A 26,940-nucleotide genomic window follows, 5' to 3' on the forward strand; every position below is an offset into this window, starting at 1 on the left:
ATCCCAGGACCCCAGGATCACGAGCTGAGCCAAAGGCAGACTTTCAACCACTGAGCCATGCAGGTGACCCTACAAATGGTTTTTCAAGCTTCAAATCAGCTAAAAATCCTATTGGCCAAAGTAACTGACATGGTAAAGCCCACTGTCGGGGGGCGTTGAGGTTGGTACACAGCTACAAAGCAAAGGACACACATGTAGGGAGGTCGTGAATCAGGGCCATGGATGCAACCCAACCATATCACAGCCCCCTTGCAGGATTTCCCACCCTACCCCACCCGCAGTTCATAGTTCTAATTTGGTCTCAAGTTACCGGTGGCCCTCTTGTTGGAGAGGAGTTGAGGAGAAGCCCCCAGTGTCTAAAAATAGGGAAAAGAGCCCAAACTTCCACTGTGAGAAAGGGGGGATATTGAATTGATAGAAATTAAATATTAGCATAGGCAGCGTGATAGGGCAATAAATGCCTCAGTCATGAGGATTGGGAAAGTGGCATTGAGCAGGACCCTTTGGGGTGTAAGAGACAGAAAATGCAGCCTAAGCAAAAGGGAAACTCTTAAGTCATGTCCCTGTGAGTGGTATTTGAGGTCACCAAAAATTAACACCCTGCTCTCTGGCCCAAGTTTGACAGCAATGGAAATATGGATGCAGGAGCAGAGGCGATGGGATGAAAATGTTACTTTCAGTGGCCCATCCAGGAGGAAGGTCATATCAGGAGCGAACCATAAGAGTTCTTCCTCATAATAGGGAGGGAAGGGACTGGAATTCCTTCAGACACAGTGGGGTCCAAGAGCTAAAATCAAGCTATGAAGGCTCTCTCTCTCTCTCTCTCTCTCTCTCTCTCTCTCTCTCTTCTCTCTCTCCAAATCCTAGACCTTTTTAGGATTCATTGGCTTTATTCTTAGACAATCTCTCTCCACTTGGCATCAAGATAGTCCTGAGCGGTTCCAACTTTATAACACTGTTTTAGGGGGACACAGATTCCCTTTTTACATAGCATATACCTCAACCCCTGCAGGAAAGAACCCTAATTGGCCCTTATTAGGTCACATAGCCGTCCTTGAACCAGTTGCTTCCCTGGGAATTAAAATTCCTTGAGTGGCCTGCCTGGGGATTACTATCCCATCTGGTAATTGGGGGGTGGGGGCTGTGATGTTTGACTTACCCCTCTACTAGAATTACAGGGACCAGGGGAGGAGAGCTTCAAGAAAAAGATACAGGCAAGAGAGGAAGGGGAATAGATGCCCATCGCCAGAAGTGATACCTCTGAAAGCTCCCTTCCTGGGAGTGCTCCATCACCCCTCACCTGTGGTCCACATTGGTCTTTGCTGCCGGAATCCCAACCGGGCATTTAGACTTAGTGGAGAGTTCAGAGGTAGTGGTGGTTTTGTGGATACGATGGAGTGTGTTTCTGCAGCAGCCAGTGACAGGCTAGAACCCTGGCCTGAACAGAAAAGGGAGACTGTCACTGTTGGCCACCACTGTAATTTGGGTTGGAACCATGCTCTAGGGGAAGATTGTTTCTTTCATCTTTTTTGGAGAGAAAGGTATGTGGGTCAGGATTCAGGTCCACCACCTTATGATAGAAAACCCAACGGTAGTGTGTTAGACCAAATAGAAGTTTATTTCTCTCTCACGCATAAGAAAATGTTGAAGGTAGGCGATCTATGTTCTGATCCTTTGTGGTGTCAGGGACTTTGTTCCTTCTAATCCCTCTATGTGCCATCCTCAGAGGGTTGCCTCAGGGTCCAAAGTGGCTGCTGTCACAGCTGTATTCCAGCTAGGAGGAGGAAGGTGGGAGGGAGGGATCGCTTGCCTGTCTACTTGAGAAGTCTCCTTGAAGGCTCGCACACTCTGTGTATCTGTTTGGTCAGAATGTGATCATGTGGCCTCTCCTATCTGCCAAGGAGCCTGGGAAATGTCATCAATTAATACCCTGTAGCCACAGAGAGTTAGGACTGCTCCTGAGGAAGAGGGAAGAAGGAGTAATAGCATCTGGCCCCTGGTACGTTGGAAGTACTGTTGCCTGGGACCAGTAAGACCAACCAGGCTGAGGCATTTTGGGTGCTCTGAAGGCTACTTTGGGCTCCTTCCAAATGGCACTATTTTAACAGCCCTATGATACTTACATAAAGGTGAGGCTGAATGAGCTCTGGACCCACTCAGCTAAGCCCTGAGATTAATGGGAACTACCTTCATTTATCACTCCTGAACATTCCACGGCACTCCTACACCCACCCCGTGAGAAGGTCTTCCTCCTTCCAGTGAAAGCAACTGTCTGCATCTCGCTACATTTCTAATGATGCCTAGTGCCTTAGGGAATGTCATGAGGCCCCTTCTCTGTAATATGCCTCAGTGACCTGAGCTGGACGAAGGGGCTGTTCCAGGGGACAAGGTCACATGCCAGGTAGATGGAAGCAGGTCCCCGTAATGGCCCTTGATGGAGACAGCTAGCCTCAGTTTCTTTTAGCGAGGGGTGAATTACCCCACCTTGGCTACCAGAGGTCTGGTTTTTATTAAGTCAAGAACTATATGCAAATGAATTCATGTCAGAGGAGAATTGCAAACATGAGCTTTTCCGAAACCATTACAACAGCTGGCCTCCAGAGGAGCACAGGTCCCGTGGATGGCCAGGTGTGAGGCCCAGACTGTCGGGCACGTCCATGTGGCGGCAGAGCTAGATGAAAGCCCAGAGCACGCACAGCCTGGAGGTCTCGGGTGTCTGCCCCAATGCACCCACCATGATGTGAGCATCCCCTGTTCTTTCTGCTCTCCTGGCATCCTCCCCAAGCCCCTCCTGACTCACGGCCAGGATGGCTGCCGTCCTGTCTGCCTCCAGCCTGTCCAGTTTCATAAAGAGATGACACTGACAGGCTCTCCAGGGGAAGGAAAAGCAGCCTTATTTGGGGTGACAGATTCAGAACCAAATGGGAGAAGCCACAGCGGGTCACCACTAGAGCGGAGATGCAAGATGGAACAGGCTGCTTGTAGAGGTGTTGAGCACTGGGCGGGAATGGGAGGAACCCGTGGAAACTGCTGGAAGGTGGGGCTCAATCATGCCCCGGTGCCCTACCTCCCAACATTCTGTAGGCCTTGGTTTCCTAATCCGTGCCCTGCCTCAGGGCGAGGTAGTCAAGTCAAGGAGAATGGGGGGGTGAGGGGGGGCGTTGTCAACTATAAAGGATTGCACGCATACAAGGGGATTGTTTGCTTCTGTCCTTTCTGCGTCACCTCGCCTTTGAAGAACAGGATTCTGCTGGCTAACGTGAATGAATTTTTTTCCTCTGGGAATAAAGAATTTGTTTAATATTAGAGGGAAAAAAATCACCCAGCTCTTCAGCCCTCTTACCAATCAGCTGTCATTTATACCAGAACTTTTTCAGTCCTTTTGCATCACATTTCCATCATGTTTACATGGGGATCATCACTCGGATTCATATATGAGGCTGCTTTTATCCCCAGCCCCCATCTTGTGTCCTGAGCATGTCTCCTCATTACTGCTTGTATCTTGTCATGTGTGGCTGGCAGAATGAGGGCCCCCAAGTGTGTCCCCATCCCAATGCTTAAAACCTGTGAATGGCACCTGACATGGCACAAGGGACTTTGCTGATGTGACCGCCTTAAGGATCTCGAGGTGGGGACAGTTGTCTTGGATTGTCCAGATGAACTGAGTATCATCACAAAGCTCCCTGTAAGTGATCGAGGGAGGAAGGACAAGGTCAAAGAAGGATATGTGGCCGTGACAGCAGGTGTCAGAGTCAGAGGAAGACTAAGAGTGCCCTGTGGGTGCAGGACGGGACACCTCTCGAGGCTGGAAATGGCCAGCAGGCGGATTCTCCCCCGGAGCCTCCAGAAACATCACAGCCCTGTGACACCTTGGTTTTAGTCCCGTGAGACCCACTGTGGACTTCTGACGTCCAGGACCGTCACATAAAAACTTCCTGTTGTTTCAGGCCTCTAGTCTGGTGTTTTACAGCAGCAGCATAACATCAGTTTAAATAAGCAAAATCTGTTCAGGCTGAACTACAAATTTATCTTATTTTTAAATACTGTTAAATTTTTTTTTTTTTTACTTGAACTTTCAACATTGCTGGGCATTCTGATTGTTTCTATTTTTCTTTACAATAAGTAATTGGGCGAAAGGTCTCTGGGCACGAAGCTTTCAAAGATTTTTCTTTCCAACACACCATCCTGTTGCTGTAAATTGTCAGGTGCCTCTGACCTGCCAGATGCTCTGCTTTCATGATCCCTGGGAGTCACAAATCTTTGGGACACCGAAAATTTCAGGGAGACCTGTAATCAGGGTTGAACAGCTCGCCTGCAGCCCCCGATAAAATAAGGAATGAGGTTCAGATTCAGCTTGCCTCTCTCTAAACCTGGGGTCATTAAAGTACATTGTGCTCCCTTGTGTGTGTACACGTACAATTGTAATTGTAACACACAGTGTGTGCAGACAAGTTCATTAGCACAACATAGCTGATCCCTTGGTTGCTGCACTTAAAGCCCAGAAAATTGCCTCTGCAATATTATGATTTCCTGTATTTGAGCCAGGCTGAAACTCCACACAGGCACCTTTAACAGCAGAAGATGGTTAAGCAATTGTGTGTCTGTATTCTGAGCTGAAAATTCTTTCTCCCAACTTGATTCACTTGTTTAGCAATTATAAAATGATTGTAGCATCATGAAGGCATCCTTAGGACATAATGCTCAGTGGGGGGAAATAGAACAGAAATAAATCCACGGGCAGCCCCGGTGGCTCAGCGGTTTAGCGCCGCCTTCAGGAGTGATCCTGGAGACCTGGGATCAGGTCCCACGTCGGGCTTTCTGCATGGAGCCTGCTTCTCCCTCTGTCTCTCTCTCTGTCTCTAATAAATCAATAAAAAATCTTAAAAAAAAAAAAAGAAATCCATGTGATCACAAAAGCATGGAAATAGTAGAAGCAAGTAGGACAGCCTGGGAAGAAGGCAGGGAGAAAGGGATTTTTTTTTTTTTTTTTTTTTTTTTTAGAGAAACTTGTTATTAAATTTAATTTTCTTTAAATACATGCCTTTGCCCCACCCTCACCTGCTCCAGGTGGGGGCGAGGACACCCCCCTCCCTCCATTCAGGGGCTCCCACATATAAAGCCTGAGATGGTGAGGAGAAAGTATAAAAATACTATTTACAAAGGGGAAGAAGGTACCTGTTGCTGCCCTAACCTTCAGACACCCCTAACCCCAGGCCCCTTGCTCCTTTAGAAAAAAGCCTTTAGGAATTCATCTGGATATAGAACAAGCCCTTCCTCTAGGGGGGGCACTCAAACCTCAACACGGAATAGGAAGCTTGGAGATTAACTGAGGAAGAGAGTGAATGGATAGCACCTCAGACTCCAGCAGGGAGTGGAAAGCACGTGCCCTCCTCAGGTGGAGATCACCGTTTTGTGAGAGAGCTGTGCTTTGTGCTGGGCGGGCTCTGGATAAGGGAGGATGTCTGATGTGCCCCTGCAGCCTCCTAACCACCAAATGCATCCACCAAAAACAAAGCCATGTGCCTAGGAAGGAAGCCCTGGTATGGCCAGCCCCTCCCAGACGGCTCTTACCTGGGGATACTTGGCACACGGCGTCCCCTGGGAGATGACGATGACAAGGGAGAGGGGGAGGGGCAGTTTTAGTGCCCTGCCCCCTAGGAAGAGGGCACCTGAACCTGGCAGAGGAGGAAACCTCCTCCCAGGTCCTCTCCCTGCCTCAGCCAGCACAGTTAACCTGCTCTAGGAAGACCAAGCCCTCCGCTGGTCGTGCTCTGTTGTCATATTTATTGTGTGAGCCCGATGTGTGACTCCTGAGAGTACCCCCCTCCATGCCCCTGGAGTAATTACCTCTCAGGACTCCCTTTCCCCTGGCTGGAGACCCTGCTCATGGGCTGGCTGCCAAGCAAAGGACCAGGTGCCTTCCTACAAAACATCCAAGGGTCTAAAGGATCAAGAAAACAGCTCAGAAACCACCCTGAGTTCCCGGAGCACAAAGGCACATCTTGAACTTGCTCATACACTTCATTCCAGACTGAATCCCTTTAAATTGAGGGAATCGTAAAGGGTTCCAGCCAAGCAGGGGATGCTTTCTGTATTGGGTCTGTGGTTGCTGCCAATCTTGTGCAGCCCTGAGCCTACTGGGGGTCTTCATGCCTTAAGAGCTGGGGGAATTGCCTGGAGCCCCAATTTTACAGCACAAGGCAGGTCCAAGCCCTCTTCAAGATGTCTTGGAAATGCTGAGCATTTCTGGGCTCCAGGCTGTGGGGGGCACCAGCCTCCCTGTGTGCTGCTCTACCTTGCATCATAAACACCCCAACCTGAACTTCAGGAAGCTTTGGTTTCCTCAAGCACCATAGCAGCAGGCACGCAGCCCGCAGCCCTTAAATATTTCAAGGCTATATTGAAGATTTCGGGAGGGACTCCAGGCCTGAGGTCCCTGCGGCTCAGCACCCTCTTCTTTTCCCTCTCACCACTGCTCATGGTCCCCTCTGCCTTCTGGGTGGCCCTGGAGCTCGCATTCCTCCCCTGCTAGCTTGCCTTCCCTTCCAAAGCTGGAATCAGACAACGTGCAGATGTTCAGCAAACACCTTCCACTCCAGGTGTTTGTCAAAATACTTTCTCAGCCAAGTCACTTCTCTCCTTCCGAGACACTCTGGTGTCAGCCATTAAGTTTACGTGCTTTTCTTTCCTTTGTGTACCTGGTAACCTCACTGCTGCTGTTCTGATGCTGCCTGGCTGTCTGGAAGCGCCCGGGTGCCACAGTGCCACACTCTGGGCCCGGGGTGGATGGAGAGGCAGCCGGGCTGGGTGCTGCCCCTGCCTCCCCGCACGGTAACCGTAAGTCCAGGCGAGTTGCCCATTGTCTCAGACATGTCCTCAGTGTCCCCTCCCCCCACCGCTGTGAAATGAGAGGAACACAGTGCTTATCTCCAGGGCCCAGAAGGATCCTCAGGTTGAGATCACAGATGTGAGAATGCTCCATGATGTGTGAAAACATGTGGTAACACAGGGTCAGTGATTATGATCATGTGGCTGAAATCAGCCAGTCAACAAACATTCGTGGTATATCAAGTAGGTCCTGGTTGAAAGGGTGGAGGAAACAACCTCCCATAGAGGCCACGAGTACCCTGGGCCCAATAATGGCCTCGGGGTCCTGCAGATCTTTGGGCATCATGAAGATCCTTCCACAGCATTCTGTAATGTTGGGCCTGCCTCAGAGGGCCTTGAGGAGGACCTGGAGATGCTGCCTGGTTGGAAATAGTTGTCTTCCTTTTTGGTCCAGCTTATTCCCATGGAAGCTCAATGCTTCTCCATGGAGCTCAGACTCCGTGTGAGTCACTTCTGTGTCACTCTGGGATCTCTGGGAAGTGGACACCAAGTGGGACTAAGCGGCACAGATTTTATTGGAGTTAGTGGCTGTATAAGAAACGTGGAGGGAGTCAACAGACCATGATACCAGTTGGACCCTCAGTGGGCAAGAGAAGGGTGGGGCTGGAAACCCCCTCAGTCTCAGGGGAGTCCTGTGTCCCTAGAACAGGGATGCCTTGGTTTCCCTGCTGTGTCTGCAAGCAGTCCCTGCCATTGTCTGCAAGAGTCCCTGAAGAATATGGCCTGGACACATGGGGCGATGATTTGCAGAGCACAGCAGCTGTGGCCTTTGGTCAGTTCTATCCCTGTGGTCAGAGGTCTACAGGCACATCTCTCCAGCCACCACACAGATAGAAGCCACGTGCTTCTAGAACCATGCACTCAACTAAGAAGTGAGGTGGAGCCACGCCTTCCCTGAGGTCCCCAGCAGGGTTGGGATGGCCCTATATTAGTCCAGGGCTCTCCACAGAAACAAAACCAACAGGGTGTGTTGTCTGTGTAAATATTAAAAATATGTAAATATATTTTAGAAAGAGAGAGAGAGGTTTATTTCAAGGAATTGGGTCATATTATTGTGGAAATTGGCAAATCCAAAATCTGCAGGGCAGGCTGCTGGCCTGGAGACCCAGGGAAGAGTTCATGTTGCAGGTGAAGTCTGAGGCCATCTGCTGGCAGATTTACCTCTTCTTCCTGGGAGTTCAATCTTTTTAGTCCTTCAGCTGATTAAATGAGGCCCATTCCCATTATGGAAAATAATCTACTTTATTCAGAGTCCACCAATGTAAATGTGACTCTCATCTAAAAACTCTCTTCACCAGGATATCTGGACTGATGTTTGACCAACTTATCGTTAACCCTAAAAATCGTGGGGGTTAGGCCTGCCAACAGCCCACACAGTTGAAAATCTATATATAACTTTTGGCTTCTCAAAAACTTAACTATTAATAGCCAACTGTTGACCAGAAGCCTTACCAATAACATGAACAGTCAGCTAACACATATGCTGTATGTTATATGTATTGTATACTGTATTCTCACCATGAAGTAAGCTAGAAAAAGGAAAATGTTATTAGGAAAATTATAAGGAAGAGAAAATTCAAATAGTGCCATAATAAAAAATCCATGTATTAGTGGATCCACGCAGTTCAAAGGTCAACTGTGTCTGGGTGCCATGGCCCAGACACGCTGACACATAACATTAGCCAGTCATGGTCCTGCGTCATCCTTCCCTCCCCTAGTCATCCCCCCGGCACTGGCCATGCTGTGGTATCACCGCCTGTTTCTGTGACTCTCCTTCTCTCCTTCTCCACACAGTGATCCTCTCAAGGGCAGAGACTGTGTTTCCTTGAGTGCCATGTCCCCGGCCTCCAGCACAGACTTCCATTGGCTATGCACTGTATAGACAAGGCTTTGGAAAGAAATAAAAGCCTTGAAAGTGTGCTTCAATCTGTTGAAGACCACTCACCTGTTAAAGGTCATTAAAAATACTGAATTTTCCAGAATTCCTTGGCCGGTCAAAAGCAAATGGGCCTCCCTTTTCCATAGATAAGCAACTCAACCTAGAGATATTTGGGAACTTGCTCAACCTGGCCACTTACAGAGCTGGAGCTCAAAAACCAGGCTCCCTGACTCTCAGGAGGGAGATTCTTGCAGCTACTTCCCATCTGGACTCTCACAGGTCCTCTGTGATAAGGATGGAGATGGGGTTCCTGCAGAATGGCCCCACTTTCTAGGAGGCAGCATATGATACTTGCCTCCTCTCAGGACTCACTGACTGAGAGGCTGCCACTCGAATGAGTAGAGGGGGATCCATGGCTGTACCTGGGCAACAGAACACATCCTAGAACAGCCACCCAAATATCCCATGACTCGTTCTTCATAGACTGGGCACTTAATGAAATGGCAAGGATGTCGATTTTAATATTCTATGAACCAAGGAGCTCCCTGCAGGGCAGAGAGGAAGGGAGACTCCTAAGCCCCAGCTTTGACTGGGCGGTCTGTGGATGAGACACAGCTTGCAGAAAATGCTCAAAAGCAGAACATGTGCATCATCTGAGCATCCCTGCTAGTTATTTCCCAGGCATCAGTCTCATTAAGCCCTTCCAGATGACAGATACCGAAAGAGACCACGGTGTCCGGTGTTACACACTGGCCAGGGGCAGGAGCCCCACTCCTGTCATATGACCTGTCTGGGCTGTGGTTTCTCCACCTGTATAATCAGGACTGGGTGAGAGGCTTTCTTCAGGTTGGCGCAGCCTGGGTTCTGAGGTCAGGACCTGGCATGTTGGGACATAAGTGGTATTGGTCCCAGTGCTCCTGAAAAACAAGTGCTCAGGGTCTGCTACCACCCACGAACAAGCTCACACAACAGGGTAGGCACAAGTGTCATTGCTGGAGTGGCCTACTTTCCATCTAAGGGACAGTGAGATGGCACAGAACGTTGCACACTGAATAAGTTCAAAATGATTTCTACCATTTAATAAATCACTATTATGTGCTAGTGTGGGAGGCAGAACCACATCCCTCTCCTCTGAAGGATGTCCACATCCTAATTCCCAGGACCTGTGGATATCACAGGTTACACGACAATGGAATTGAGACCCCAGATGGAATTAAGGTTGCTAATCAACTGGCTTCTGGGGAGTTGGGAGACTAGCCTGGATTATCCAAGTGGGCCCCATGTAATCACAAGGATTCTTTGTTGTGGAAAAGGAAGACAGACGGGAGAAGAAGGGTTTGGCCCAAGGTTGCTGGCTTTGTAGATAAAAGAAGGAGCCACAAGCCAAGGAAAGCAGGCAGACCATGGAGCCTGGAAAAGGCTGAGAAACGCATCCTCCCTAGAGCCCCCAGAAGGGACACACCCTGACAACACCTTGGCTGTAGTCCATTGAGATGCATTGTGGATTCTGACTCTGATCCAGAGCTATGAGATGATAGGTTCATGTTGTCTGAAGTCACCATATTTGTGATGATTTGCTACGGCAGCACTCGGAAAGTGGCAGAGGTTGAGTATGCCACATCCACTGCCTTAATCCTCACCAGAAAAGCCTCCAGGGTTTCTGCTCCTTCTTTTATAGATGAGGAGACAAATATGCAGAGGGATTCAGGCACAATATGTCGAGAGGATGCTGGAGCTGCTGGCGTGAATGCGGGTGGTGTGACTGCCATGAAGGATGCCAGAGCCTCAGTCTCGAGGCTGAGCAGGGGTCTCCACTACTCATGGTGCTGGAGGTTCCACCAGAGGCAGAAGAGAATCTTTCTTCCTCCTACCTCTGGACCTCCATCTGCACCTCTCATAGGTGGATCTACCAGGAACCAGCTAGCATGGGAGTCCAGGAAATATGGACTACAGATCACACAGTGACTGGGGACTCTGTCCCAGTGGGCAGACTCTGACACAGCTAGGCAATGTTGGGATGCTCCCGGTATATCTCACCTCAGCCCTTTGCACAGGCTCTTGCGGCCGGAAGCCTCCTCCCCCAGATATCTGCACACTTACCCCTTCTCCCCTGCTCCAACACTCCACGTAGGTCTCTGCTGAAGGGGCATCTGCTCAAAAACACCTTCCCCAATTACAATAGCTCAAACAGCATTCTCTTCTCTTCACTGTCCCTCACCCTGGTTTATTTTTCTTCTGAGCACTTAGTACCTGAAATTGTATATTTATATGCTAATTTGTTTAGCATCTGTTTACTCCAGGAAAAGCTCCCTGAGAGCAGAAACTTTTCCTGTTTCGCTCATTGCTGAAGCCCCAGGACCTAGAGCAGAGCCTGGCATGTAGTTGGTGCTCCCTGAACAGTAATTCGAAGAATGAATGAAACCGAGTACTCCTAACACCCAAGTGTGTTCTCTGGTCTCTGCAGCACGCTGCTCCTCCAAGCTCTGTGCTTCATGCTATGAGCCACGTCTGACTAAAACTTCCTTGAACTGGAGCCTTCACAAGCATGAAGAGCCTATGCCTTTATTGAACGCTTTGCAAAAATTCCTAGTTTTAGTCAGACACGGAGATTCTCTGAACAATGTCTAACAATGAATTCTCTGAAGGCTGTCCTGTCTCTAAAATCAAATCTCAAGCACTAGTCACGGACATTAGGGTGCTGTAGAGACCTGTCTTTTGTTGGAATACAGTAGGTATTCAGTAAATAATACAAATAAATGATGCCTACTTGAGACACAGGCAGAGGGTATCCTAATTCTGTGCAGTGATGTGAGAGAAGGGAGGACAAATGGATTGGTCATGTGCTAAGGGCCTGGGGCACATAGGCACATGCCTGTTTCCTCCAGCTCTGAGAGATTATGTTCTTACCCTCATGTTACAGGTGAGGCTAGGGAGGTGGGTATAACCTACCAAAAGACACTCAGTTAGGAGGTGGTGGGCCAGTTCTTGAACCCAAACTTAACTGGAACCAAAGTCTGGATCTTCGTCTTTTAGCAAGTACTTCCACTATTTCTACCTCAGAAAGCTACTACTGATAGCTGTTGTTCATCGGGGATAATCCCCCCTGGCTTATCACCTAATAGACACGTCAGTTGATTCCCTTGCATACCTTCTGAAGCATAGAGTAGCCTTCTATGAATCTAGTCTCGTTTGCGTTGACACTAGTCGCTCTAATTCTTTACAGAAGACAACTGAGGTTTTAGCTGCCAGGTGACTGCCCAGGTTGCAGGCAGAGAAATCTGTTGTGCCCTGGCTCTCTCAACCCCAGTGTGACCCCTTGGCCACCTTGCTATTTTGCCCATTTCAGAATCACAGCTGGTTGAAGATCCATTGACTGTACAGCTGTAGGTTCATGTCTGGCTCTCTATTCTGTTCCACTGGTCTGTAGGTCTGTCTTTTCTATGCCAGTACATACTGCTTGAATTACGGTAACTCTGCAGTATATTTTGAAATCAGGAAGCATGATGCCCCCTGCTGTGTTGTTCTTTCTCAAGGTTGTTTTGGCCATCCATGGTCTTTTGTGGTTCCATGTGAATTGTAGCGTTATTTTTTCTTTTCCTGTAAGATATGCCATTGAGATTTTAATAGGGATGGCATTGAATCTGTTGATGGTTTTCAGTAATATGGTCATTTTAACAATATTAAATCTTCCAACCCATGAACCCAGTGTGTCTTTCCATTTTTTTATGTCTCCTTTAACTTTTTTCATCAACGTTTTAAAATTTTCAGTGTAAAAGTCTTTCTCCTCCTTAGGTAACCTTATATTTCTAAATGTTTTCTTCTTTTTGATGCTATTATGAAGGGGATTATTTTTCTAATTTCCTCTTCTGGTGGTTTATTTTTTGTGTACAGAAATGCAACTAATTTTTGCATATTAATTTTGTATCCTGCAACTTGATTGAATCAATTTGTTTAATTTTAGCAGTTTTTTGATAATGTCTTGGGGGATATATATATATATATATATATATATATATATATATATATATAAAATCATGTTGTCTGCAAATAAGGCCAATTATACTTCTTTTTCAGTTTGGATGCTTTCCTTTCCTTTTCTCACCTAATTGCTCTGGCTAGGACTTCTAAGTGGAAGTCATGAGAATATATATCCTTGCCTTTTTCTTGACCTTAGAGAAAAGTCTTTCAGTTTCTCACTATTGAACATGATGTTGGCTATGGGCCTTAGTGTCTTCTGGATACAGGATAACTGAAAAACTGGGTATCTTTATGCAAAACAAAGGTTGGACCTGTACCTTACCCCATATACAAAAATCAACTCAAAATAAATTACAGACTTAAATGTAAGACCTGAAGCTATAAAACTCCTAGAAGACAACATAAAGAGAAAGCTTCCTAACATTGGTTTTGGCAAGGATGTCTTGGCTATGACATCAAAAGCAAGGCAACAAAAGCAAAAATGGATAAGGGGAACTCTATCAAATTAAAAGGCATCTATCTGCACAGCGAAGGAAATAATCAACAGAGTGCAGAGGTAGCATATGGAGTGGTAGAAAAAATTAGCAAACCATATATCTGATAAAGGGCTAATATCCAAAACAATAACGAACTTTTGTAATGCAATAGCCAGAAATCTAATAACCTTATTTAAAAATGGACAAAGAACTTGGACAAAGATTTCTCCAAAGAAGATATACACTTTACCAATGGATATATGGAAAAATTTTCAACATCGCTAATGATCAGGGAAATGCAAATCAAAACCATAGGGGGTTGTCACTTCACACCAACCGGATGGCTAGTCTCAAAACACAAAAGGCAAGTGTTGGTGAGGACGTGGAGAAATTGGAACCCTTGCACACTCTTGGCGGGAATGCAAAATAGTCCATTTCACAGAACCAAACAGTGGAATAGTGGTTGTCAGGGGCTATGGGGGAGGGGAAGTGAGGAGTTGCTATCAATGAGTATAAAGTTTATACAAGTTGGATAAATTTGAGACATCTGCTGTACAACATTGCGCCTGTACTCAACAATACTATGTTGTGTACTTAAAAATGTGTTCAATGCCGGATCTTATGACCAGTGTCCTTACCATAATAGAATAATTGTTTAAAACTTTGTGATAATAAGCTAATCATCCACTAATGGAAAAAAAGAAGGGACAGCTATAGAGATCCTATCAATATGAATGCAACTGCTGATTTCATTGCATGCAAAAGCAATCACTGCAGAGTCAGAATGCCAGCAGATCTCTAAAGAGCACTCTGGGGAAAGAGGACCTTCTGTTTGCCTAATGACCTGACCTAACCTCTCGGACAAGGGTTGCACGATATGAGATCTGCTCTCTGTGAGAACCTCCTCTCAGAATCAGCCCCTAAGTCATGCTTCCGCTGACCCTGGCACTCAACGCCACAGGAATGCCAGCTCAGCTGTGTGACTTAGACACATCACTTCATCCTTCTGAGTCTCAGTTTCCCCACCTGCTGAAAGGCAAGTAGGAGCAGTGGACTTGTAGGGGTTTCATGACTCTCCAGCAGACCCCTCATTCAGCACCATCCCCCTGATTGGCAGGGGGTTGTATTGTCTCCCACTAAAGGACTCCTCCTGAGCAGAAACCATGCCCTTTTCTTCTAACACAGGATACCTTTGCATCCCCAGCACATAGCAAGCCCTGAAAAGCTGCAGGTTAATTGAAATGAACTAAATTTGGTTCTGTTGGCTTCTCAGCTCTGTGGTTTCTTTTCATCATTCTTTGAGGTGTGTGCAAAGAAAGATCAACTTGGAACACTGACTCTCTCACTTTCTACCCGGGATCTCTGGTACATTTCCCAATTCCTCTGAGGCTCTGAGAACAGAACACCCTGTTGTCTCCATAAGGTCTATAAGACACCTAGCCCAAAGGCTGGCACGTAGTAGGTGCACAATAATGTTAGCCTCCTCTCCCCTGCTTGGTCTCTTGACTCGCCTTGTATGAAGATGAGTCTTTCACTGGTCCAAGATCTAATTACATAACACCTTCCTCTCCTGGCCCAGAAACTGGACACACTGCCCAGGGGCTTTTCTCTCCACTTGGGAAATGCAAATTCTCGTTCCTTTTTCAAGTTCTTTGGAATTAGTGATCAGAACATGGCCATGGATATGAATGAGGTGTGAGCCATAGGAAGCCTTTACTTTAAAGTACAAGGGTAAGGGTGGGAGCCTGAGGGGGAGACAACTCACATAGATCAGATGAACTATTTTAAGTGACTTGGAGATTCAAGAGAACAGACCCCTCCAGGAGGGTTATTTTCCATAAGCAAATGTCTTTTTTATATGGACTCACTGACCATGAGTTTCTAAGGCCCTTTCCTCTCTCTCTAAGGACAGCTTGTTAAAATTGAAAGTGTCTGTCCTGTCTGCTCCCCACCCCCTAGATGCCCTGGTCTCATTCTCTCCCAGGCTTCCATAGAACCAGCACACTTCTTGGGTTCTCCACTTGCCTAAGAGACCTTGTCCTTCTTCCTGTTCAATGCCTGAGTCCCCCCCATAGCATCTCTGACAGGTAGTCATCATGCCTCTCCTTGCATACCTCCAGTGATGGGGAGCTCACTGCTTATGAAGCCTCCCAATCTACCCTTGGCCATATCAGAGCTCATCCTTGATCTAACACATCACAGCTGCTGCCATTGGCCCTTGTTCTGACCTCAGGGACAATGAGTCCCAACCCCATCCACATCCAGGCTTCTCCTCCCAGAGGATCCCCTTTTCCAGACTAAGCAAATATGAGGAGGGACCGGTTACATTCATCCAACATGGTCTGAGTACCTGCTGCATGCCAGGCCCTGAAAAAGACCCAGCCCCTGGCATGAAGTGTCATAAGCCTTACACCAGCATGAGTGCCTGTTTTGATCTGGAAGGACCACAGTGATGACAGGAGCAGCAGTGACAGCCATTCGCCAGCCTCCGGCACCCCCAAACACTGCACTACTTTGTGTTTTGTCTCCTCCCTGCAGAGTTTCCTGCCCCTCTATGAGTGGGTCCCAGAGACAGATTCCAGGCCTTCCCCTAGAGACTGGAAGGAAGGCAATGTTACTTAGGGACTCTCAATGCAAAAAAGGATGCAAGAGTTAGCTCAAACCAATCTCCTCTGGGCTTCCAAAGTATAATGAAATTGGTGCTGCATTACACCTTAGGCATTTGCCTCACTCTCATGTAAGTGATAGGCAAATGGATGGGTGAGATGAAACCAGAGGATGCTTCTAGGCTCTTCAGGAATTTGGACTATGGAATGAAGACTTAGGGGGAAAGGTAGGGAAGGAAGGAAGGAAGGAAGGAAGGAAGGAAGGAAGGAAGGAAGGGAGGGAGGGAGGGAGGGAGGGAGGGAGGGAAGGAAGGAGAGGGGAGGGAAAGAAGGAGGGAAGGACAGTGTTTCAAAGATCTGAAAGATCAACTTGAAAAGTTGATCTTGGGTTCTAAATTCCCAGGGAGCATAACCGAACATCCAGAGCAAAGCTTTCAGAGCCCTTCCCCGGGTTCTATTCCCAGCTATCCCATTTACCAGTGGTGATAGTAGTGGTTTCCTCTGGTGTCCTCATCACACCATCCTTCTGTTCACTATGATTTCAGTCCAGGTGTGGGACAGTCCTGGTGAGTGCAGATGCAGGCTGATATTTCCTGCACCTCCAGCACACCAGGTGCCTCTCTGCAAACCCAGCCTTCTCTGTGGCCAAGATGTAGCTCAGCATGTCTCCAATGCAGTGTGCATACATGGGAGTTAATGCTTCTGGTGGCAAGAGTTGGTGGACAGGTGCCCAGCCTCCCCTGTGGGACAATTCTGGGAGATGTTCCATGTTCTACTCACAAGTCCAGCAGAACTGACCCCTTCATCCATAGTAGGCTCCTCAGTGACGTGCCTTGAGTGGCTTCCCCTTCCCAACTTCACTCTTCCTGCCCCCTCACACCTGCTTTCTGCAACCATCATGTGTATCAACTTCTTATACCCAATCCTTGTCTCAGGCTCTGCCCTCAAGGATCCTAGTTCCCCTGACCATGGGCAAGTTGCAGAGTGGGAACACCAGCAGAGTCTCCTTCAGGGGACAGTTATATGAAAATTAAATGAGAAAAGGCTTATGAACCATGTAGAATCATAGCTGGCCCAGAGGAACTCTCAGCAAGTGTTAGCCGGTATCATTGCAGTATTGACCTTAATGGTGACAAGACCTCAGAAAGAACCTCAGGAATCAATGGAGATCCAAATGGAAGGCGGCAGCAGGGCTGGTTGAACTTAACACATTTGGAATTTGGAATTCATCTTGCAGTCTCATCTGCTAGGGATACAGACAGCGTCTGGGGGAAGGGGAGCTGCAGCAGGGAGATTTCCACCCTCCCAGAGTCACTCAGGTGTTCCTGCAAAATCAGGAGACAATGTTGCCTTTTATGTTTTAACGACCATGATTTAGCAAAACCCACCAAAACTCTTCATTTGGAATATCTTAAAACAGGAACACTCTTGAAACTGTTTGCTGGGGTTTTGTTTCCCTAATGTGCAAATGGGGGAGTTTGAACTGGCGGCCCGTGTGCATCACTTGGTGTCCCTGGCCACAGAGTGACAGCACCATTCCCACAAATCTCCTTCCACAGAGCAATCTCCTTTGAAAAGCTGCTACTTTCTCACTCGCCTTAAAATGCGACTTCTGTCTTGAAGAGGTTGATTATTTTATATCTTATGTTTTAGAAGCTCGGCCAGGCAGCCTACTGTTGACAGTCTCCAGAGCTGACTGTGGGCTCGGATCTGGAGCAGAGGGGGCTGCTATCCTGTCTTTGTGCGGGCACCTGAGTTTTACCTTAATCTGTCCCTTCTTTGGAGGACTCTTTATAAGCCGCCCATGCATTCATCAGGATTAATTCAGTTAGAGTCCAACGCTACCATTCCCAAGTCCAAGACTGACCAAGGGGACACGTAAGCTGAATGTGTCAATCGCTCTGTGCTGAAAGCAAAGGTGAGGAGCACGCTCAGCTCCTCCTGGTGGTGGAGCCCCCCACCACCCTCCCAGCGGTCCATGAGAACACTCCGGGGCCTGTCTATAATGAAATCTTGTAACAGTACAAACAGGGCTTCCAGTGTCTTCTACTCCCCCCCACCCCATGGATCCCACTGCTGTCGGTGATAAATTCAAACTTCAATCCTAGTCGCTGCTGAAAATAAATGCTTCAGTGAAACCTCCTAGTTTTTAAGCACTGAGCCCTGCTCTGGGCAGAAGAGGAGCTCGGTGCTTTGCCAGCACACTAATGCGAAGGACCATGGCCCTGTGATCTGCCTGGAATCCCCTTGCCACCTTGTCACAGGCCCCTCCTGGTCATACAGGGAAGGCTCCTGGCTGCTGTGCACTTTGCTCTAGCAGGACGTGATGAATGCTGACAGAGCTGTCAGGTGCAAGGGCTACCTAACCAAGCGCCAAACGCCAGGGACATACAACAGTAGGGGTTCTCTCCCAGTTCAGGAGACCAGGAGTCCAAAGTCAATCCATCAGCAAGACCTACTTCCTCTCCTGTCTTCCGAAGTGTGCCCACCATCCTTGGTGTCCCATGGCTGGCCCTGCATCTCTCCGGGCTCTGCCTCCATCCTCATGTGGCCATCTTCCCTGTATCTGTCTCTGTGTCTCTTCTCTGCCTCTTCTTAGGGTCCCCCTGCTCCAGGGTGACCTCATCTCACTAATCCCATTTGCAAAGACCCTGTTTCCAGATAGGGTCACATCCACTGTTACCAGGTTAGGACTTTCACATCTGTTTATAGGGGACACCATTCGATTCATGATGGAAGGTTATAGTGTTTTGTACCCTTTGTTGGGCTAAAAAGGAAGAAAGAAGGAAGGGATGGTGAGGGGCATAGCAAGTGCCTCCTGGAATAGTTAACAGACCTCTAGTGCTCGTTGCCCACTAAGAGCAGTAGTGTTCTGAGGACCTCGCGTGTGCTGACATATAATACTGCCGACGGCCCCGATGCTGCTGTGTCCATCTTACAGATAAGGAAACTGAAGCGCAGAAATATCAAGTGCCTCAGCTGGCATCAGACTAGATGACAAGGAGAAAAACGAGGTAGTGTGGCCCCAGAGTCGGGGCTCAACCACCCTGTCACACCAGGGCACACCTGGTCACAGGTGCAGGCAAACCAGGCAGGTGTTATTGCACCAGACGGTCACTCCAACCCCCCACCCCCGGAACCTGAGGAAGCAGGGGTGCATGAGGCACCCGAGACGGGCCCAGGTGCCAGGCTGGTGGGCGGCAGATGTCAGACAGAGCCCGGTCAGTCTGTCCCCACCACCCACCTCCACCTTCCCTCTCTGCCGCACAGCTCTCCCCATTTTGCTCAGGCTGTGGCCCTGGTGGGCATCGGAGGGCCCGATGTGGGCTGCAGTCAGCCTTCAGCTCTTTGTCTGACTTGGTCAGGCACAGGCACGCTTCAGGCACCGCCTCACTAATCTGGAAGCCCGAGGGACATGAGGCGGACCCTGTCCAGAACACCTGCCCTTCTTCATTTATTTGGCCTTGCCGGTGTGGAGCTCGGCTGGCCATCGGGAAGGAAAGGCGCTCTACGGGGCCGGCTGTGTCCAGCTCATCACCGTTTCCCTAACTGGCACTCCAGCCGATTTCCAGATCCCTGAGCCATCCAGGCTCCGGCCAGGCGCAGGCTCCCGGGCCCATCGGGTGGAGGTCACGGCCTGTGTTGTCCACCCGGTACAGCTAATACGTGGATGTGAGCCGCCGCCCCAAGCAGCACCCCAGCACCCCCCACTGGACGGGAAGGACCACCTCGGGGTCCTTCGCGGCCAAGCCCCGGGCAGCTGTGCCCACTCAGGCAGAATTAGCTGCCAGGATAGCCCTGTCCTCCACGCTGTGCACCAAGAGAGGCGGCCTCCAGGAAGGGCCTCTTCTAGAAGCCAGACTGACCTTTGGGGAAGCTCAAGCCCCCCCTCTCCCACCCAGGCTCCCCAAATGACATGGGACATGCAGTAAACACTTCCCGGGCGCCTTGCCTGGTGTATGCCCACCACCTGCTCTGCAAACTACAGCCTGCAAGCCAGGCATTACACAGGGTACAGAGAGGCTGAGCTACTCAGCCCTGGCCACCCAGCCGGACGTGGCGTAGCAGGGGCTGCAGCCCCAGCAGCCTGGCTCTAGGGCTGTGAGCTTAAACACTAGGCTGTGGCCACTCAGTTGGAGTGACTCCTGTCCCTTCCAGCCCTCCCTCCCAGACCTCAGATGGCACTGGGCAGACACACCCCAAATTTGCCCTTATTAGGTGTTACGTGATGCTGGCTTCACTTGTCTCTGCAAGGGGACAGTATGGGTGTCGCATCTGCAGTGAGCAGGGCTCGGGGCTGCTGCTCTGCATCCTCGCCCTGAGGAGCTGTCATTATGACTGGAGACAGAGGTGGGCTGGGGTCAGCCCCACCTTGCAGATGAGCACTCTAAGGCTTGAGAGGTCAGATGCTTTCCGGTGTCACACCAGAAGTGAGTGGTGAGGGTCGGGGGGAGCCACCGCCGTCTAAAATGGCTCTGTATTTGTTTTCTGTGGCTGTTCTAACAAATTACAACAAATTACCACAAAGCTAGCGGCTTAAAATGATACTGGAATAGATGAAAGCTATTCAGTCCTTAGTGTTTTAGTTTGAGCTGCTGGGTCAAGCCTTATCTGAAGCAAGACTTTCTGGCAATTCCTTTAAAAAAATGTGTTATCTGGGATCCCTGGGTGGCGCAGCGGTTTGGCGCCTGCCTTTGGCCCAGGGCGCGATCCTGGAGACCCGGGATCGAATCCCACATCAGGCTCCCGGTGCATGGAGCCTGCTTCTCCCTCTGCCTGTGTCTCTGCCTCTCTCTCTCTCTGTGTGACTATCATAAATAAATAAAAATTTAAAAAAAAATGTTAAAAAAAATGTGTTATCTTACAATTCTGGAGGTCAGAACTCCAAAATAGGTCTCACTGGGCTAAAACTGAGGTGTTGCAGGGCTGCACTCCTTCTGGAGGGTCCAGGGGGATATCGTCCCTTGCCTTCTCCAGCTTCCAAAGGCACCTCCATTCCTTGGCTCAGGACTTCCCCATCTTTAAAATGCAACCCGTCCATTCTCTAACACCTCTTCTCTGACAGTGACCTCCTGCTTCCCTCTTATGGGGATCCTTGTGATAACATTGGGCCCACCAGATAATCCAGGATAACCTCCCCATCACAGAACCCTTAACTTGAACTTGATCATATCTGCAAAGTCCCTGTGGCCATATAAGCTAACATAGTCATAGGTTCCGGGGATTAAAATGCGGACTTACTTGGGAGGACATTTGGGCTCTTTCTGGATTTCAGGGTGTGATATTTGCCTCTACTCCCTGACCAATGTCCTCCACTGGGATTCTTTCTCCAGGCCACAGGGAATTCCTAGATTCACTCCCTCTGTGACACATGTCACATAAAATTAAAATAAAATTTCTTGATGTACTTCTGCAGGTTGCAAGTAGGTGCTCCAGCAAATATGTTTAGGAAATGTGGAGCGAAACAAAATTAAATGGGTGTCTTTGTGCAGGACTTATCAGAATCTTTAGTAATCTAATGTGAAGTTTTAACCAAGAGAGTGTACAATGATACTAAATCTCCTTGACCAAAGAATTTTAGTCTATGGAGCTTCTCTGGGAATTGATCATGGCAAAATGCATGTTAGAAGAAGCAAGTGACTTTGATGGGGACGCTGCCTGTGAAGGGTCTGTCGCTTTTGTTCTTGCAGCTCCCACACTTGGCACATTGCCTGAGTCAATACATGCTGCAGATTGGCTCTGGACAGGGCCACGGTTTCTGTCAACCAGCCCTGAGCCCATCCCTTTAAAATGCTGGTGCTTCCTCCTCAAGGCCTGTGTGTTCCTCAGGGCTGGTCAGAGTTGGGAGTCTGCCAGCAGCCTGGGGCGCCTGAAGCTCAGCTGTCCTGCAGGTGCCAGGGCCTGGCAAAGCCAAACCATTCCCCCTCTGCCCCGAACATCCCAGATGGCCTCAGCTGGTGGGCTTTGAGGCCGAGGCAGCGGAGGATTCAAGGCCATGTCTCCACTTGACCGCAGGAGTGTGGCCACCAGAGAGAGGGAGGCACTAGAATCTACCACCAGAAGCCTCACGGAGGAAGCAGTGTACCCCCTTCCTGCCCCACAGGATTCTGTGGCCAGCCAGGTGCACGGGCAGGCCGGGTCACAGTCAGGTCCTCATGGTATTGGTGGGCCCCTGGCGGGGGCCTGAAGCCCAAGAGGGTCTCCCGCCCAGGATGGAACCTGTGCCAGGCCCCTATGAGGCCGAGAGCACATCCATGGTGCCTCGGTTTGTCACCGCTGCTCTGCTCTGTGGGGTGGCTGGGCGCTGCGGGGGCCTGTCATCTGTCAGCCACACTGTGGCTGATACTCAGATACTGCTCAGATACTGGATCCCTCACTGATTGCAGTTTGTCAGCACTCACTCTCATTTTCCTCTTCCTGCCCACTCTGTCACAGCCCCTCTGTGTCCCAACCTGCTCCTCCTCCCCTGTCACCCCACAGTCTCCATTATTACTCTTCATGCAAAGCACAGAAGTTGAGGGGTGCCTGACTGGCTCATTCAGTTGAGCATCTGGCTCTTGATTTCAGCTCAGGACAGGATCTCAGGGTCCCGGGATCGAGTCCCGTGTCAGGCTCTGAGCCCACCAGGAAGTTTGCTTGGGGTTCTCTGTCTCTCCCTCTGCCCCTCCCCTCCCTCCAGCACATGTTTTCTCTCTCTCTCTCTCTCTCTCTCTCTCTGTCTGTCTCTCTCTCCCCCCATCCACCTAAAATAAATAAATAAATCTTTAAGAAAAAAAGGCACATTAATTAATACGCCCTTGGTACCTGGTTCTAAGGGAAAGACAAAATAATAATAGTACTAATAATAATTGTTTATTGGACACCACTAAATGTGCCAGGCACTTCACATACATTGTTTTCATCCTCAAAAACAACCCTGGAGGGAGGCCTTATGATTTCCACTTCATAGAAGCACAACTGAGAGGGAAGCACACAGGTCATGCAGGGGGGCGGGCATGGGTATGCACCCTCCATGGCCCAGGTACTTCCCACTGTACCACAGTGTCCCTGGAGTAGCCCCTACCTGGGGACATCGTGGGGTGGGCATGGCAGGTGTGTGGACATGTTAAAACAGCCAGGGCTGAAAGTGGGGGTGTCTGCTCTGGGTGAGGTCCTCCCAGGAGGAGCCAGAAGCCTGTTTGAAACAGGGATTCTGAACTGGGGGTGACTTTGTCCCAGAAGACTTTTGGCAGTGTCAGGAGACATTTTCTAAGTCATTTTTTTATTGAGGTATAATTGACATAGGGATTTAGTGTCAGGTGTACAACGTAGTGGTTCCATATTTATATATAACATAAAATGGTCACAATAGGTCCAGTTGACATACGCCACCACACAGTTACAATTCTTCTCCCATGATTACAGCTTTTAAAATCTATTCTTTTAGCCACTTTCAAATATACAATACAGTATTACTAACTATAGTCACCATGCTGTACGTTACGTCCCCAGGACTTGTTTATTTTATATCTGGAAGCTTGTACGTCAGACCACCTTCACCCATTTGCTCAGCCCCACCCCTCACTCTGGAAGCCACCAGTCTCACCCCTGTATCTGTGAGTTTGGTTTGGGCTTTTTTGGGGGTTTTTTAGATTCCACATGTAAGTGAGATCCTATGGTATCTCTCTTTTTGACTTATTTCACTTAGCATACTGCCCTCGAGGACCACTTGCATCATTGCAAATGGCAGGATTTCCCTCTTTTTACAGCTGAGTAATATTCCATTGTGTATATATGTGTAAGTATATGTCTATGTGTGTGTATATTTCTGTATCTCTTCATCCATGGGCAGACTCTTAGGTTATTTCCATGTCTCAGCTATTGTAAGTAGTGCTTGGAGACAGTTTTGATCATCCCAGCTGCAGAGCTGCCTCTGGCATCAGGTGGGTAAAGACCAGGGATGCATCCCACAAGGCACAGGACCACACCTATCACCAAGAGTTATCCAGCCTAGGATGTTAAGAGAAACCCAGCTTTCAGGGAAGGGAGTGGGTTTTCTAGCTGGGTCTAGGTCAGCTCAGGTCAACAAACTCAAGCAGCACCTGTCCCCCAGTTGGCACCAGGAACTGGGCCTCAAGGTGCTCACGGCAAGTGGCAGGAGGAGGTGGGAGGGGAGGTGCTGAGATGGGAAGGCAGGGGGGACAGGGACAACCCAGAGTGGCTGGGCATGCTTTCCTTGCCACATGGTCATCTGGGAGGGAGGAGAAGAATAGCCAGGCAAGGAAAGGCAGGAAGGGCATTCCTGGCAGAGGGAACAGCATCGCCAAGTGCAGGCAGCCAAGAAAAAGGAAAGATGTGTAGGAAAGTGTGTAGGAAAGATGAGCCGGTGATATGTTCAGGAGTGATGCAGCAGGGGTGGGAGCTGAGGGAGAGCTGTGGGCCAGGTGCGGAGCCTGGGCTTCACCCTGCTGAGCGGAAAGCTTGGCAGTGGGGGTGGCTGGTGGCTGGTGCTGCAGTGTGGTGGACGTAGAGGGCAGGTTTACAGTAGGAGCTCTATGGGGCATGATGAGACCGGACCAGGAGAGCCCTTAGTGGACTATTGTCACAGATCAAGAGAAGGTAATGAGCACCAAAGCAGCTAAACACTTCAAAGGTCAAGAACAGAGCTAAGTTGATTGATGTTTTGCTGTCAAGCAGTTTGATCATTGTTGCAGGCCAGCTTCTCCAGGAAGTAGGTGCTGGGGAGGAGGTAGGGGTGCCAAAGGTTCATTGGAGAGGCACCCTGAGAAAGCAAGAGGACAGAAGCAGGATTGTACAGGGGAGCATCGGACCAGGATACCACCTGGCCGAGTCTCTGCAGGCCCAGCAGGGAGCTCTGGAGCAACGCTTGCGCATTATAGGTGTCCCCCCCCACCCCATGGAAACAGCCACACCCTTGCATCCCTGCCACACCGAGGGATGGGAGCCACTGTGGGAACAGCATCACTGGCGCTTCAAAGTTCAGGTGAATATCCACAAAGCCCAGAGTAGGGGCTGTCTATAACCACACACTCCCAGCCAAGCAGGGCGTCCTTTCCTGAAGGCGATCCGAGTGGGGCACCCCCGTGTCTGCCGCGATCCCTCACCAGATACTCTTCCTCACCCAGTCTCAGGAACCTTGTAAGAAAGTGTGTGGAACAAGTAGAAAGAAACTATATGAACACATATACAACAGGAAATTAAATTGATGCTTTAAAAGAAGGAGATCACAGCCTTTAAGAAAGGAGAGATTTTTTTCCCGGGAAACTCTGTTAAGAGCAGAACATCAAATTTAGCAAGAGCGTCCTGGCAGCCAACGTGAGAAAGGAAAAAAAAAATAGGCTATAATATTCTCTTTATTTTACATGAAAGGCATGTATGTCAGGAAGGAGAGAGAGATGTTCCTGCCCTAAAACTTTAGGATCACTTTATCAAATAAATGTTGCATTTTGAACTTTGAGAAAGTGTTAGCAATACTATGATGTAGTGAATGATGTAGAAACGTTAACTCATTCAGGTACTTGTCCCATTTATCCTTAATAAAATGCTAGGAAAAGTATTAAGTCATAGCTTACAAAAGAAACACTCTGAAGCCGTTTTCAATGTACTACTGGAGATAACACTCCAGAGGCTTCATGGGCTTGCTTTTTGTAGAATCTGGAGCAAGTTTAACAACCTTTTCTCCCCCTGCTACTTAAGAAGAGCAATTTCACATGCCCTGAGGTGCAGAGCAGTGTTTTCAAGGATGATGCCCACTGTGTCTGGAATGGACTGTCCACAGGAGCCGTCACCAAAGCCACCTTTCTCTGTAGGAGGATAAATACCAGAGCACTGAATATTTAAATCCGTGTTCTAAAAGTGTCTCCTATTACCTGATTATTATGCTCTCAGGGGTCTAATCAGTCAGCCTACCTTTGCATATATATACGTGGAGGTTTGCACAATTAAGGGCTTGGTAACAAATGACAGGTTCGCTGAGGCTGGAAATTTGCCACGTTCAGCCTGGGAAAGGCATAAGTCACGTGGGTGAGTTTGAATCCCAGGGAGATTAGCTCTTTGAGAATACATCCCCCCACGGTGCCTGTGTTTCAGAGGTCGTACGGAAAGGGCCCTGGAGGTCATTTAGTTCAGTTCTCCTTCCAGTGATGGAATCTACTCCCAGCATCCTGGCCATGTGGCCGGCAGTCTGACCATCCGAATGCCTCCAACAAGGATGAGCACGCAGGGCCAGGCACACATTATTGAGGTGCTCAATAAATATTTATCCAAAGAGCATCTCCTGTGTGCAAAGCTCTGTGTTCGGGTTTAGCATGTATACACCGTCCAGTTACTACTGGAGCTCTGTGAGGCAGGAATGGTCACAAACAATGGACAGATGCGCTGTGGTAGTAATGGGACTTGAACCCTGGACATGCTCCTCTTTGCTCTGGAACCATGAGGAGACCCGTGTTCTCTCCTGGCTCTTCTCCTAGCCAACCAGGTGACCTTGGGCAAGTCACTGCACATCTATGGGCCTCTGTTTTCCTACTTTCAAACAAAGGCTTGGGACTTTGTGGTTTCAAAGGCCCCTGCCAGCTCTGCCCCTGACAAGGTGTGTGTCTGGGTGGTGGAACCAGCCCTGCAGAGCCCAGCGTTAGACACAGCAGACATCCTAACCCCTGCTAAAAGTCTGCGATCGTCCCTGTTTGCAGCCTTCCAGACTTTCCTGGGCAAAGCGGATGTCTCCCGAGAAGTGGAGGAGGTCCTGGCGGAGAGCCGGGTGCAGAGGAACATTCAACTGGTGTCCGTGCTGGAGCTGCTCCGGAGTCCCTTTGTGCGCTGGCAGGTCATCACTGTGATCGTCACCATGGCCTGTTACCAGCTCTGCGGCCTCAACGCGGTGAGTGTCCCTGCCCAAAGAGAGGAGCTGGAGGGAGGTGAGGTGTGGTGGGGCAGGGCCTGGGCCTTGATACCAGGATCCAGTCCCAGCTCTGCCACCTGCACCAGCTCTGCGCCATTGGGTAGCCACATGATCTGATCCATTCTCAGTTTCCTCATCTATAAAATGGGCCGACGTAATACTGAAAGAAATAATCCATACAGAGTGTTCAACGCAGCAGCTACACAGTCGCCCCTT

The 26,940-nt window shown here is 49.1% G+C and overlaps 1 protein-coding gene across 10 annotated transcripts in view; it reads left to right on the plus strand.

Annotated features, from left to right (window-relative positions):
* Positions 1-26,940, plus strand: part of SLC2A9 (solute carrier family 2 member 9) — a 240,038-nt gene that overhangs the window by 126,568 nt on the left and 86,530 nt on the right. For all 10 annotated transcript variants that reach the window (XM_041752340.1, XM_041752341.1, XM_041752338.1 and 7 more), the window contains one exon: positions 26,516-26,703. In XM_041752340.1, coding sequence (XP_041608274.1) covers positions 26,516-26,703 — 188 coding nt within the window. The remainder of the gene's footprint in view (positions 1-26,515; positions 26,704-26,940) is intronic.

Source organism: Vulpes lagopus, chromosome 4, assembly GCF_018345385.1.
Source record: "Vulpes lagopus strain Blue_001 chromosome 4, ASM1834538v1, whole genome shotgun sequence".
NCBI classification, from domain to species: domain Eukaryota; kingdom Metazoa; phylum Chordata; class Mammalia; order Carnivora; family Canidae; genus Vulpes; species Vulpes lagopus.